The 13,509-nt window shown below is 37.5% G+C and overlaps 1 protein-coding gene across 5 annotated transcripts in view; it reads left to right on the top strand.

Moving 5' to 3' along the window:
* Positions 1 to 13,193, top strand: part of ANKHD1 (ankyrin repeat and KH domain containing 1) — a 130,736-nt gene extending 117,543 nt beyond the window's left edge. For 2 of the 5 annotated variants that reach the window (XM_036240491.1, XM_036240487.1), the window contains 8 exons: positions 227 to 373; positions 3,867 to 4,016; positions 4,175 to 5,784; positions 8,661 to 8,837; positions 10,633 to 10,884; positions 11,444 to 11,619; positions 12,290 to 12,454; positions 12,725 to 13,193. In XM_036240491.1, coding sequence (XP_036096384.1) covers positions 227 to 373; positions 3,867 to 4,016; positions 4,175 to 5,784; positions 8,661 to 8,837; positions 10,633 to 10,884; positions 11,444 to 11,619; positions 12,290 to 12,454; positions 12,725 to 12,784 — 2,737 coding nt within the window. In that variant the 3' untranslated portion in view covers positions 12,785 to 13,193. Of the gene's footprint in view, positions 1 to 226; positions 374 to 3,866; positions 4,017 to 4,174; positions 5,785 to 8,660; positions 8,838 to 10,632; positions 10,922 to 11,443; positions 11,620 to 12,289; positions 12,455 to 12,724 lie in introns of those variants that run through there. The other 3 variants (XM_036240489.1, XM_036240490.1, XM_036240488.1) reach the window with 3 other exon arrangements.
* The last annotated feature ends 316 nt before the right edge of the window (positions 13,194 to 13,509 follow it).

Raw genomic sequence — 13,509 nt, 5'->3', positions numbered from 1 at the left:
TAGTACAACTTTGGGCTTCTGAGTTTTATACTAAATTTTTATACAATTTTATACTAAAATTGATGTTGGACTCTGTCCTATTTCTATTTTTCTGAATTGTTGATAATTTGATGTGCCAAATTTTAGTTCATATATTTCAGCATAACTTTGTCCATAAAGTAATAATCTCTTGAGTTTCTAACTAAAAATTGATCTTTTATTGGATTTGATATTTCTCTCTTCTCAGACTTGAAGGCGAAGTGAATTCTAATTCCTTATCAACAAGCTACAAGTCAGTGTCATTGCCATTAAGCTCTCCAAACATAAAGCTGAATCTGACTAGCCCTAAAAGGGGTCAAAAAAGAGAAGAAGGGTGGAAAGAAGTTGTACGAAGGTAAGTGGAATTACTTATCTTTTTAACTTTCATAGACCATACAGATTCTCCTCTGTGAGATGTTTACCTAATTAATTAATGAATAATTTGAATGTAGTGATTATTTTAAACTATAGGGTCATACTAAATCCTGAGTAGGCTAAAGCAAAATTAGAAATAATATATAAATTTTGCATGCATATTTTATATGAAATAAATGTTGGCTTTAGAATAACAAAAAGTATTTTACTAAAACATAAAATTTTTTTTAAAAAGTTTACAACCATACAAAATAGTCACAAGCTTCTTGGAGGGAAGATTCTACACTTCAAAGCAAAGTCACAATGTTATTAGTAAGGGCTGTGATGTTTGTTTAATGGTCCCATTTCGGTTCAGACAAACTTATCTATTTATAGCATTTATTTTATTTTATTTTATTTTATTTTATTTTTTATCCTCATCTGAGGACATTTTTTCCATTTTTTTTGTTCAGATAGAATAGGAAGGAGAGAGAGGAAGAGAGAGAGAGAGAGAGAGAAACATCGATGTGAAAGGGACACATCGAGCGGCTGCCACCCACACGACCCAACCAGGGCCGGGGACAAACTGCAACCGAGGTATGTGCCCTTAGCGGGAACTGAACCCGGGTCTCTCCAGACCGCAGGCCAATACTCTAACCGCTCAGCCAAACCGGCCAGGGCTATTTGTAGCATTTAAATAAAGTTAGACTTTGCTAGAGAGCATATTCTGAAGAACTGGTTAGCTGCTTTTAATGCAATTGGATCACCATAAAAAGGGGGGAAAGGAGTCTGTAAAATTAAAACCTTCCTCCTCACCCTGGCCAGTTTGGCTCAACAGGTAAAGTGTCAGCCCAAAGAATCGTGGGTTCAATTCCCAGTCAAGGGCACATATCTGGGTTGCAGGTTCATTCCCCAGCCCTGGTAGGGGAGGTGTGGGAGGCAACCAATCAATGTGTCTCTCTCACATCCATGTTTCTCTCTCTCTCTCTTCCCTCTCTCCCTCCCTCCCTTTCACTCTTACCTAAATTATATATATATTTATATCACCTTGGCCGGTTTGGCTCAGCAGTTAGAGCGTCGGCCTGCGGTCCAGAGAGACCCAAGTTCGATTCCCGCTAAGGGCATGTACCTCGGTTGCAGTCTGTCCCCGGCCCTGGTTGGGTTGTGCGGGTGGCAACCACTCGATGTGTTCCTTACATGTCGATGTTTTTCTCTCTCTCCCTCCCACTCTATCTGAACAAAAAATGAAAAAATGTCCTTGGGTGAGGATTAAATAAATAAATAAATAAATATTTATATATATATTTATATCAATGGAAAAATATTCTCGGGTGAGAAGAAAGAAAAACAGCCACACTCCTGCAGCTAACCCTGACAACTACCTTCATTCACACTGCCTTATACTTAAGCCATGATGGGGGAAATGAAAAAAAGCAGAAAGGGGCCATTGCTTTTCAATGTTAGACACAGTCCAGATGATATTTCTAGCCTCTGCTAATGCTTTACAACAGGGAATCAGGACAGACATAGATTTGTTAATGTGCATTTAATCATCAAAGGACTGGGGTATCTGGGCTTTTATTCTGTAATGTTTCTAAGACTTTATGTCCATAAATGCAAACAAAAAAGGAAGAGGTCTTAGTCAAATAGGAGATGTGGTACACACTTGATAATCAGATTGGTTTAAGTATTATGCATGGCATATAGCCTGCTCTAGTCTTCAAAATATCTAAATACATTCTTCCCAACTTGTCTACATTAAGATTTTGATTATGAACTACACCTTATGAGCTGCCATTGGGTATTCTAGAAGGAGTAGTTCAAGTTTAGTTTCCTCCTTCAAAGGGGGAATCTTAGGGTCTACCAATGACCACATGAAAAAAATGGGTGGTGTTCACCTGGTTGTGCCAGCAAACACTGAGTTTCTTTGATAATCCTGCAGGGCCATCAGGCCATCTTATGAGATCCTAATATCAACCTCTAGTCTCCTCTCTGGCTCCACTCACCTCACACACAAGTGGAAGTCCCAGGCTCTACTTGTGAGTTACTTTTTATGTAGTTCAAATCTGAGGCTTTATTCTTTATTGCTAAATATAAATTGTTGATATTGATAAGCTAGCCTCTGTTATTCATTAAGAAGTTTAACAATATGGTATACATTATTTTCATTTAAAAAGAGTCAATACATATGGTCATTACAGTTTAGTTGACATGTGACATTTGGGGTAAATTTGAATGCTTAGATCATGAGTGATTTAAATATAATTTTTGACACCTGCCAGAATGGCTACCATTAACAAATCATCAAACAACAATTGCTAGCGAGGGTGTGGAGAAAATGGGACTCTAGTACACTGATGATGGGAATGCAGACTGGTGCAGCCACTATGGAAAATACTATGGTGTTTCCTCAAAAAATTCAAAATTGATCTGCCATTTGATCCAGTGATCCCACTTCTAGGAATATATCCTAAGAAGCCTGAAATACCAATCAGAAAGAATATATGTACTCCTGTGTTCATAGCAGCACCATTTACAATCACTAAGATCTGGAAACAGCCCAAGTGTCCATCAGTAGATGAGTGGATAAAAACGCTGTAGTACACATATACAATGGACTACTATGCAGCTGTAAGAAAGAAAGATTTCTTATCCTTTGGAGCAACATGGAGGGACCTTGAGACTATTATGCTAAGCGAAATAAACCAATCAGAGAAAGACAATACCACATGATCTCACTTATTTGTGGAATATAATGAACAACAAGGTGGGCTGATGAACGAAATAGACCCAGAGACATAGAAAGGAATATGGTTCAGACTTACAAACCTCAAAGTAGGGGTGGAGGGGAGATGGATGAGATGAACCAAATAACTTATATGCATGTATGCATAACCAATGGACATAGACAACAATGCTTAGGGGGTTGGGGGTGGGATGGGGAGGAGGGTGTCAATGGGGGGAAAAGGAGAAACATCTGTAACAAAAATAAGTTAATAAAAATTGGGAAAAATAAATATAATTTTTGTTTTAATGGCAGTGTAATTGTTACCTTTACAAAATTAAATGTGAGGTCAGTTTTTTATGTTGTTTTTATCCTCACCCAAGGACATTTTTCCATTTTTTGTTCAGATAGAGTGGGAGGGAGGGAGAGAGAGAGAGAGAAAAATCAACGTGAAAGGGACACATCGAGTGGCTGCCTCCCGCACAACCCAACCAGAGCCGGGGACAAACTGCAACCAAGGTACGTGCCCTTAGCAAGAACCGAACGTGGGTCTCTCTGGACTGCAGGCCGACGCTCTAACTGCTGAGCCAAACTGGCCAGGGCTGAGGTCAGTTTTTAAAATAAAAAATTATGACAATTTTTGAGATTTCAGAAATATTATTCTGCAGATATCCATGAACATACTTACTGAGAAATCTTTTTTATAAATAAATTTACTACTTGAAGACATTTGACGTCATAAGCTTATGTGTAGTCTTCATTTTTTTAGGTCAAAGAAATTGTCTGTTCCAGCCTCAGTGGTGTCCAGGATAATGGGAAGAGGAGGGTGCAACATCACCGCAATACAAGATGTCACGGGTGCCCATATTGATGTGGATAAACAAAAAGATAAGAATGGCGAGAGAATGATCACAATAAGGTGATTGTAGAAAATGTATATTGCTAGTTCTTTGTGCAAATTAAATTATATTTCAAGCACACTTTTGTTAGGTATGATAGAATAAAGAATTTTCTTTCATGGTAAAGATTCCCTGTTTTTTTTTTATGTTTTCGATCTTGTTTTTATTTTCTCCCCAGGGGTGGTACAGAATCGACAAGATATGCAGTTCAACTTATCAATGCACTTATTCAAGATCCTGCTAAGGAACTGGAAGACTTGATTCCTAAAAATCATATCAGAACACCTACCAGCACCAAGTCCATCCATGCAAACTTCTCTTCTGGAGTAGGAACCACAGCAGCTTCCAGTAAAAATGCATTTCCCTTGGGTGCTCCAACTCTTGTAACTTCACAGGCAACAACGTTATCTACGTTCCAGCCCACTAATAAACTTAACAAGAATGTTCCAACAAATGTACGTTCTTCTTTCCCAGTTTCTCTACCCTTAGCCTATCCCCACCCTCATTTTGCCCTGCTGGCTGCTCAGACTATGCAACAGATTCGGCATCCTCGCTTACCCATGGCCCAGTTTGGAGGAACCTTTACACCCTCTCCTAACACTTGGGGACCATTTCCAGTGAGACCTGTGAATCCTGGCAACACAAATAACTCTCCAAAGCATAATACTGCAGGCCGTCTACCTAACCAGAATGGAACTGTTTTACCCTCCGAGTCTGCTGGACTAGCTACTGCCAGTTGTCCTATCACTGTCTCTTCTGTAGTTGCTGCCAGTCAGCAACTGTGCGTGACTAACACCCGGACTTCTTCAGTAAGAAAACAGTTGTTTGCATGTGTGCCTAAGACAAGTCCTCCAGCAACAGTGATTTCTTCTGTGACAAGCACTTGTAGTTCCCTGCCTTCAGTCTCCTCTGCACCTATTAATAGTGGGCAAGTTCCCACCACGTTTCTACCCACAAGTGCTTCTCAAGCACAGCTTTCTTCACAAAAGATGGAGTCTTTCTCTGCCATGCCACCCTCCAAAGAGAAAGTGTCTACACAGGACCAACCCATAGCAAACCTGTGTACGCCATCTTCAACTGCAAATAGCTGCAATAGCTCTGCCAGCAACACCTCAGGAGCTCCAGAAACTCACCCATCCACTAGTCCCACTCCTCCCTCTAACAACACACAGGAGGAGGTCCAGCCATCCAGTGTGTCTGATTTAAGTCCTATGTCAATGCCTTTTGCATCTAATTCAGAACCTGCTCCATTGACTTTGGCATCACCGAGATTGGTTGCTGCTGATAATCAGGATACCAGTAATTTACCTCATTTAGCTGTACCAGCACCTCGAGTTTCTCATCGAATGCAGCCCAGAGGTTCTTTTTACTCAGTGGTACCAAACGCAACTATACACCAGGATCCCCAGTCTATTTTTGTTACGAATCCAGTTCCTTTAACACCACCTCAAGGCCCCCCAGCTGCAGTGCAGCTTTCTTCAGCCATGAACATTATGAATAGTTCTCAGATGCACATTAACCCAGCAAATAAATCGTTGCCACCGACATTTGGCCCAGCCACACTTTTCAATCACTTCAGTAGTCTTTTTGATAGCAGTCAGGTGCCAGCTAACCAGGGTTGGGGAGATGCTCCACTGTCCTCACGAGTTGCTGCAGATGCCTCTTTCACTGTTCAGTCAGCGTTCCTAAATAACTCTGTACTCGGACACTTGGAAAATGTGCACCCTGATAACTCCAAGGCACCTGGCTTCAGACCACCTTCCCAGCGAGTTTCTACTAGTCCAGTTGGTAAGTTATTATAACTATCACTGCAGCTCAGTTTGGGGCTCTAACAGTATAATTTAATATTCTAAGATAATAATAAAGTGTTTATTTTATTCATAATCTTAAAGAAATGAGAGTGTCAAATAGTTAAGACCCTTTGATGATTGCTGATTGGGAAAAAAAGTAGCTGTAAGTCACTCACATAATAATGAGCTGCTTTATGTTCTCTATATGATCTCTCTGTCCCTCATAGCAATGATCTTTTGTCCGTCCATTTTCTTAGAATTGGTATAAGATGATATTAATAAAACAAGACTTATAAGATGCTTCAAGGACTCCAAATTTACAAACTTAAAAATCACAGTGAATGCTTACTTTTCTCAGATTTAAAAAGTTTTGAGTTACAAAAGTATTTAGGCACCAGTCCATAATCATCATTTTTTGTTTTCAGTCTTGGGTATTTAGACTGAATATTAAATGACGTTATTTAATAATACTCTATGTTATTTACATTAGATGGAGCTGGTTGAAGAGATCCAGTCATTTTTCTTTATTTTGAAAAGACTGGTTTAGATTCAGCTATTCATTCCTCAAAATCATAAATTACCTGTTGAGGAATTATAAGAAATATATAGAAAGATATGAGGCCAGTGTTGGCTTGGAAATATTTGGAAAACCAGAATATATTTTCCAAAGTCTAAGAGCCAGATTTCACTCCAATCTGCACTATTCTGAAAAACAAATTAGAAACTGTAGCAAACTTAGAATTAGGAGTAAGAATTATGCCACTTAACATTTTTCTTCCAGTTGGAAAACTGTCCTATACTCCATCCTTCCTTTTTTGCTAATTATAAATTAATCTATGTTGTTTAAAATTTGTGAGTTTATAGATATGGTAGAGCTTTAGCTTTCATTTCAGATATGTTTCCTTTACCTGTCTTTTCAGGAAAATGTAGCTGTTGTATCTCAAATAGAAATACAAGCTTAAATGAGATCATCTATGGTCCAAAATATTCTCTAGGATTTTTTTTTCTTTTTTATAAATAGGTATCTATTTAAATTTTTCATTTTGGGGAAACTAATAGAGGTTTTCAAAGGCCCCAGAATAAAAGAAGAGCTCATTGCCAATGCTCAGGCTGGGATAGAAGGCATTAATTCTTAACTTGACTGGCACTAACTAATATATGAATTTACAGTACCCTAGCCAGAGTTGGATTTCAGAGCACTTATTTCCAGTGTTTGAGCCCTTTGCATTTCACATACTAAATTCTAGAAAATGCACAAATTATGAATGTCTGGGGTAAAAAGTCATCTATAGATAACTAGATAGACATCATCTATCTAGTTTGGTTTGGGGACTTTATTCAGATCTATAACATCAAAATAATTTATTGCTAATTAAAATAATAATAAAAAAGCAAGCATTAATCCTTGACCTTTATTCTGGGGTCCAGGATTGATTAAGCTTTGCCTCATTTCTTAACTGCCTATATGGTTTCTTTGCTGGTGCTTTTCTTTCATGGATAGTATTTACTCTCCTGGTTTACAAATAAGAAATAGTAATACTTAAGAAGATGAGAAAGAATATGAAAAAATTGAAACTTTCAAACACTGCTGGTAGAAATTTAAAATGGTAAAAATGTTTGACATTTCCTCAAAAAGTTGAACAGTTACCTTATGTTCTAGTAATTCTACTCCTAGGTATACCTAAGAGAAAACAAATGTCTGCATGAAAACTAGTACATAAATGTTCATAACAGCATCATTCATAATAGCCAAAAAGTGGAAACAACTGTCCCTCGACTGATGAATGGAAAAACAAAATGTGTATCTATATAATGAGATACTATTTTTATTATAATATGTAATAGATATACTCATAATGTATTAATATATAATATATTATTATAATTTCTATTTAATCAGATACAATAGAAATGAAGTACTGATTTATGTTACAACATGGATGAACTTTGAAAACAGTATGCTAAGTGAAAGAAGCCAGTCACAAAAGACCACATATTGTATGATTCCAATTATATGAAATTTCCAGGATAGGCAGGCAAATCTGTAGAGACAGAAGTTTATTAGTGGTTGCTTAGAGGTGCGAATATCTGCTAAAGAACAATGGAGGCTAACAGGTAATGCATACAGAGTTTTTCTTTTAGGGTAGGCAAAAATGTTCTAAAATTTATTGTGATGGTTGCACAACCCTGTGACTATACTAAAAGCCTTTGAATTACATATATATAAACCGATGAATAAGACCAGTTTGAAAGAACTTTTGACAGTTTTTGTTGAAATTAACTACTTTTTCCTGAAATGAGCGCCTATGATCCTTTTCCAAATCCTTGTACCCTTTCCCAAATACCTTCTCCAGAGAAAGCAATGGAATTTGAGAAGACCACTAAATTTAAACTTATGCTATTTTTTTATCAGATGGCATACTAAAATTATCTTTAATAGTATGCTTTTCCTCTCTGTAGGTTTTGTTATTCATCTTTCTTAGAAAATGACTAGAATAATATAGATGCACAGCTACACTTTGAGATTTTCCACAAAAGGGAAAGCAGAAGTTATTGATGGGTACCACTTAGTCACAATATATTCTTCATTTCATGTTGCCTCCAGTGAAAGCTTTGATATTTAGAACATACTCCTGGTGGCTGACATTCTTAAATATTGGGCTCACTTTTCCATCTCTAATGCTGTTTAGTGATATGCTTCTGGACTGCAAGAAAAAAATGGGTTTGGGCCATACATCACATCGTAAATGAATTCTTTTTGCTATGATCTATGAAATTAACTACACACTTTCTTCCTTTTAAAAAGTAATTAAGTGAACCTTGAACTTTTAAAGCCTTGGCTAATTTGGATGTCTTGGACCTGTTTTATTTCAGGGTTACCATCCATTGACCCATCAGGCAGCTCCCCATCTTCCTCTTCTACTCCTCTGACAAGTTTTTCCGGCATACCAGGAACACGTGTTTTCCTGCAAGGGCCAGCTCCTGTTGGGACTCCTAGTTTCAACAGACAACATTTTTCTCCCCATCCTTGGACAAGCGCCTCAAACTCATGTAGGGATCCTGCACGAACTCTTCCCAAAAAAGTCTTGAATAAGTTATTAAACCATTTGTTTCAGGGAACACTATATTGTGACTTATATTCTAAATGAATGCAGATTCCCAAGGTTTGTATTGTAGTCGTGTCAAAAGTGGTCAGTCATGCCCTGGCCGGTTTGGCTCAGCGGTTAGAGCATTGGCCCGCGGACCAGAGTCCCGGTTCGTTTCCTGCTAAGGGCACGTACCTCAGTTGCAGTTTGTCCCGGGCCCTGTTGGGGTTGTGTGGGTGGCAGCCACTCAGTTATGTCTCTCTCTTGTCGATGTTTCTCTCTCTCTTCCTCCCTCTCTCCTTCCTGCTCTATCTGAATATAAATGCAAAAAACTTCCCTCAGGTGAGAATTTAAAAAAAAGGTCAGTCATTTGTAGGATAGAAAACGAAGGATCGAGCTCTTCTTCCAAGCCAAAAATGTTTACGTTGGGACTCAAGAAAAGAGATACTGCAAGTAGTTTTATAAAAGGACCATTTGGGGATAGCTTGTTAAATAATTGAGTTGAATTTATATATCTGGTCAGTTTGGTATGATCCCTCATTTATTTTTTTTTACATTTTAGGCAATTGCATTATTGCCATTTATAAGTAAAAGTATTCCTCTAATCTGACTTATTTCTTTCTTTTTTTTTTTTTTTTTTTTAATTTAATTTAATTTTATTTTATTTTTTTTTATCCTCACCGGAGGACATCCCTCCATTTTTTGTTCAGGTAGAGTGGGAGGGAGAGAGAGGGACAGAGAGAGAGAGAGAAACATCGATGTGAAAGGAACACATCGAGTGGCTGCCACCCTCACGACCAACCAGGGCAGGGGACAAACTGCAACCGAGGTACGTGCCCTTAGTGGGAACCGAACCCGGGTCTCTCAGGACCGCAGGCCCACGCTCTAACCGCTGAGCCAAACTGGCCAGGGCTGACTTATTTATTTCAATATTTTGAATAGATGAACTTCTAACAGCACTTTAACAGGATTAGATTTTTTTTTTTTTTTAATGTTCATCATGAGGTAGTCAGCGAGTATTGGCCCTTTTGATAAGGAAAACTACCCATATTGCCTGACATTCCCATTAATAAACAAAGCCATGAATTAAATCCTGTGATGCTTTGCTAATATTTAACCTTTCTTCCTTATGGGAAAAAAGGGCTATAGAAAGAGGAAAAAAAGAAAACGACTAATAAGTATGGAGGGCCACCAGTTGTTTTCCAGACAGTATGCTAGGTTCTGTGCAAACATTGCCATATTTAAGTTAATTTAAAATATGACACTATATATTTTGATAAGATAATTTAGAACAGAGTAAGAATAAATACGGCCTTCTTTTCTAACCTTACTCAATTCAATCTGGAATTTTTTAATTTTAATCCTCACCCAAGGATATTTTTCTGTTTATCTTCAGATAGAGTGGGAGGGAGGGAGAGAGAGAGAGAGAGAATAACAGAGAGAGAAATATTGACGTGCCCTTATTGAACCTGCAATTCATTGTTTCGAGGGCCGATGCTCTAACCACTGAGCCAAACCAGCCAGGGCCAATCTGGAATTTGTTTTTAGGCTATTTGTTTTTACTTCCTATAAACTTCCTATAAGATAGCTTAGGGTGATGTGTATAGAACTTACATATTCTCATTTGAATTGTCTTATAAAATTATAAAATTTTTCTTTACAGAACCTATGTTGTGGAATAGATCTTTCCAACAAGGTTTCTCATTCTTATCATTAGTTTTTATATGTAATAAAACAATAGAGAAATATTTTGCCACCAGGTGACTCTCCTATTCCATCTGTTTCCTCGGGATCATCTTCACCTCTTTCAGCCACTTCTGCCCCACCAGCATTGGGCCAACCAAAAGGAGGCAGTGCCAGTCAGGATCGAAAGATACCTCCCCCCATTGGAACAGAGAGACTAGCCCGGATTCGCCAAGGAGGGTCTGTCGCACAAGCCCCTGTGGGGACCAGTTTTGTCGCTCCTGTTGGACACAGTGGAATCTGGTCATTTGGTGTCAACGCCATGTCAGGTATAGTTCTTGCCCTCTGTCTGGAGGGATAGCTCAAGTAAGTTGTGGGATTTTGCCATTAAACTTAATTAAACACAAAACTTAGTTCCTTCAAAATAAAACAAAATAAAAAATCGTATTTCCTACACTTAGGGGTGTTTATACTTTTGACCCATTCAATCCAGTATGGGTCTGGAATGTTATATATGTAATATGTATAATAATAACAATAATATATAATATATATAAAATAACAAATATAGAGTTGATTAGAAGTAAAAGACTAAAAGTGTATTTCCTTTCTCTCTTAAACTTTTCACTGTAACATTGGATAATCATTTGAGTTCTTTCACAAAGCACCTAAGGACAAGGTAGACTGTTTGGGATACTCAGAGGACTTTACCCAGTTTTCCAGGAACTCGGTTTTTTTTTTTGTTTGTTTGCAGAGGTTGTCATGAACATGCCCTGAGTTCTTCAGGGGAATGATTTTGATGAAATTTAGTATGAAAACATCAAGTGGTAATGTTTTGTTATTTTATCCAAATAAATATCAAACCCTGTTCTCAATTCTTCTTTCCAGAAGGCTTATCAGGTTGGTCACAGTCTGTGATAGGGAATCATCCAATGCATCAACAATTATCAGACCCAAGCACATTCTCCCAGCATCAGCCAATGGAAAGAGATGATTCTGGAATGGTAGCCCCCTCTAACATTTTTCATCAGCCTATGGCAAGCAGTTTTGTGGATTTTTCTAAAGTGAGTTGACCAACATTATTGTAACTTGTTTAACACTTTGCCAACCAATGTAGTCACATGTTAAGAAATAGTTTGTATTGAAATAATTATCCCTTTTGGTGAAACTAATTTGTTTCCATGACTTTGCCAGATCTTTTATCCAATTTTAAGAATGGATTATGTTGTCTCCAGTAGAACTATCCTGAAGATGCCCCCATCTTCCCAGAAAGTCTGAGAGATTTGGATTTTGCTGCCACAGCTTTAGGGTAGCCTCTGCCCCTCAAAAGCTGGCTGCCAGCTCCCTAATGCCCTCTTGTCTGCTCTGAGAACTTCCTGGCTGCCATAAAGCCAGGTTATGGCTGCAGTCAGTCGTATAGAGTTCTTCATTTTTTCTTAGCACAAGCTTCTTAGTGAAACTGAAATATGGGAAAATTGAAGTATTATGTATGTTCATCAAATAGGGAGAATTTCCTGATAATTTGATATTGGATTTTGTTGTTTTTTCTCTTCTCATTGAAAAGTGTTGCTGATGTAGATAACAACTTTTGGTTTCTCAACACTGTATAATGCTGAACTTACAGGATCCTCTGGAGTTCTTTGAATGAAGGAAAACTAGAGAGATCTATGTTGGTATTATGGAATCATCATTTATAATTACTTAATGGTTAAACCTTTTTTTCTGCCGTTTTAGGGTCTGCCAATTTCCATGTATGGAGGTACCATAATACCCTCTCATCCTCAGCTTGCTGATGTTCCAGGAGGCCCTCTGTTTAATGGACTTCACAACCCAGATCCTGCTTGGAACCCTATGATAAAAGTTATTCAAAATTCAACTGAATGCACTGATGCCCAACAGGTAAAATGGACTAAATGCTCTTTTATTTTTTTAGATTTTTTCATGTCATTCTTGGTAGTGCAAGTTCTGAATATCTAAAGTCATGACATCTGATCACCTTGTTCTGAATTAAGTTTTTCAATATCATGATGATGCTACTAAAAATTTTATCTCATGTATGTGTATTCTTCCTAGGCAGAAACAGTGAATTGCCATTGCATTTATATATTCATTTTGCAAATGTCTTAAGATTCCTAATTAGAAATTCCAATTTTTCCTCCCCCTTTTCAGATTTGGCCTGGCACGTGGGCACCTCATATTGGAAACATGCATCTCAAATATGTCAACTAAGTTAGAAGGTCTTATTCTTTAGCCTTGTTTGAGAAACCTATGACCTTGGAAGAACCCCGGGGATTTTTTTTTTTTAATGTGCCTAACTAAGAAATTTTCTCTGAGGCTTTAGCAATGGAAATTTGATTGCCCATTGTATAAGAACAAAGTGATTTCCTATCCACCTGATTATGTTCTGTGGTTAGTTTAGCCATTTTGAACTTAGTGCTTTGGCTAAACATACTGAATGCTACTTGTATGCAGAAAATAATTAGATGATTACCTTTTAGGGTGGTAAATACATGTACAGTTGTTTACATACTTAAAAGGAAAAAGTTGAGTAAATTTCTTGTCATATAGTGGCTCTACTTAATGTAGCCTGTATTAATGTGAAATATTTACCAGAATATTCAATAAAAAGATAAACAGTGTTTAGAAGTGGGGTGTGATCCTTTCAGTGGTCATGTAGGTACCACCTAATCCACAATCATATTGAACTGGGTTGTTAATACTATATTTGTAACAGGCTTGTCACATTTTACACTTTAGAGTTCACTCTTAGACTGCCTTGAAAAGGCACTTTTAAGCCTAGTTACCTACTTATTCTCTATTAAACTAAATTCCTTCTTCTCTTTCTCTTCCATATCATTTTATAAATGAGAAAGTTTCAAACCCCTACAATGTGTCTTATCAGACAATAGCAGATTAATAGGTTATTGATAGGTTTAGCTCTTTATGAATCATGT

The sequence above is a fragment of the Molossus molossus genome, unplaced genomic scaffold (assembly GCF_014108415.1).
Source record: "Molossus molossus isolate mMolMol1 unplaced genomic scaffold, mMolMol1.p scaffold_m16_p_4, whole genome shotgun sequence".
Taxonomy (NCBI): domain Eukaryota; kingdom Metazoa; phylum Chordata; class Mammalia; order Chiroptera; family Molossidae; genus Molossus; species Molossus molossus.
This window is presented reverse-complemented; position numbering and strand designations above follow the sequence as displayed.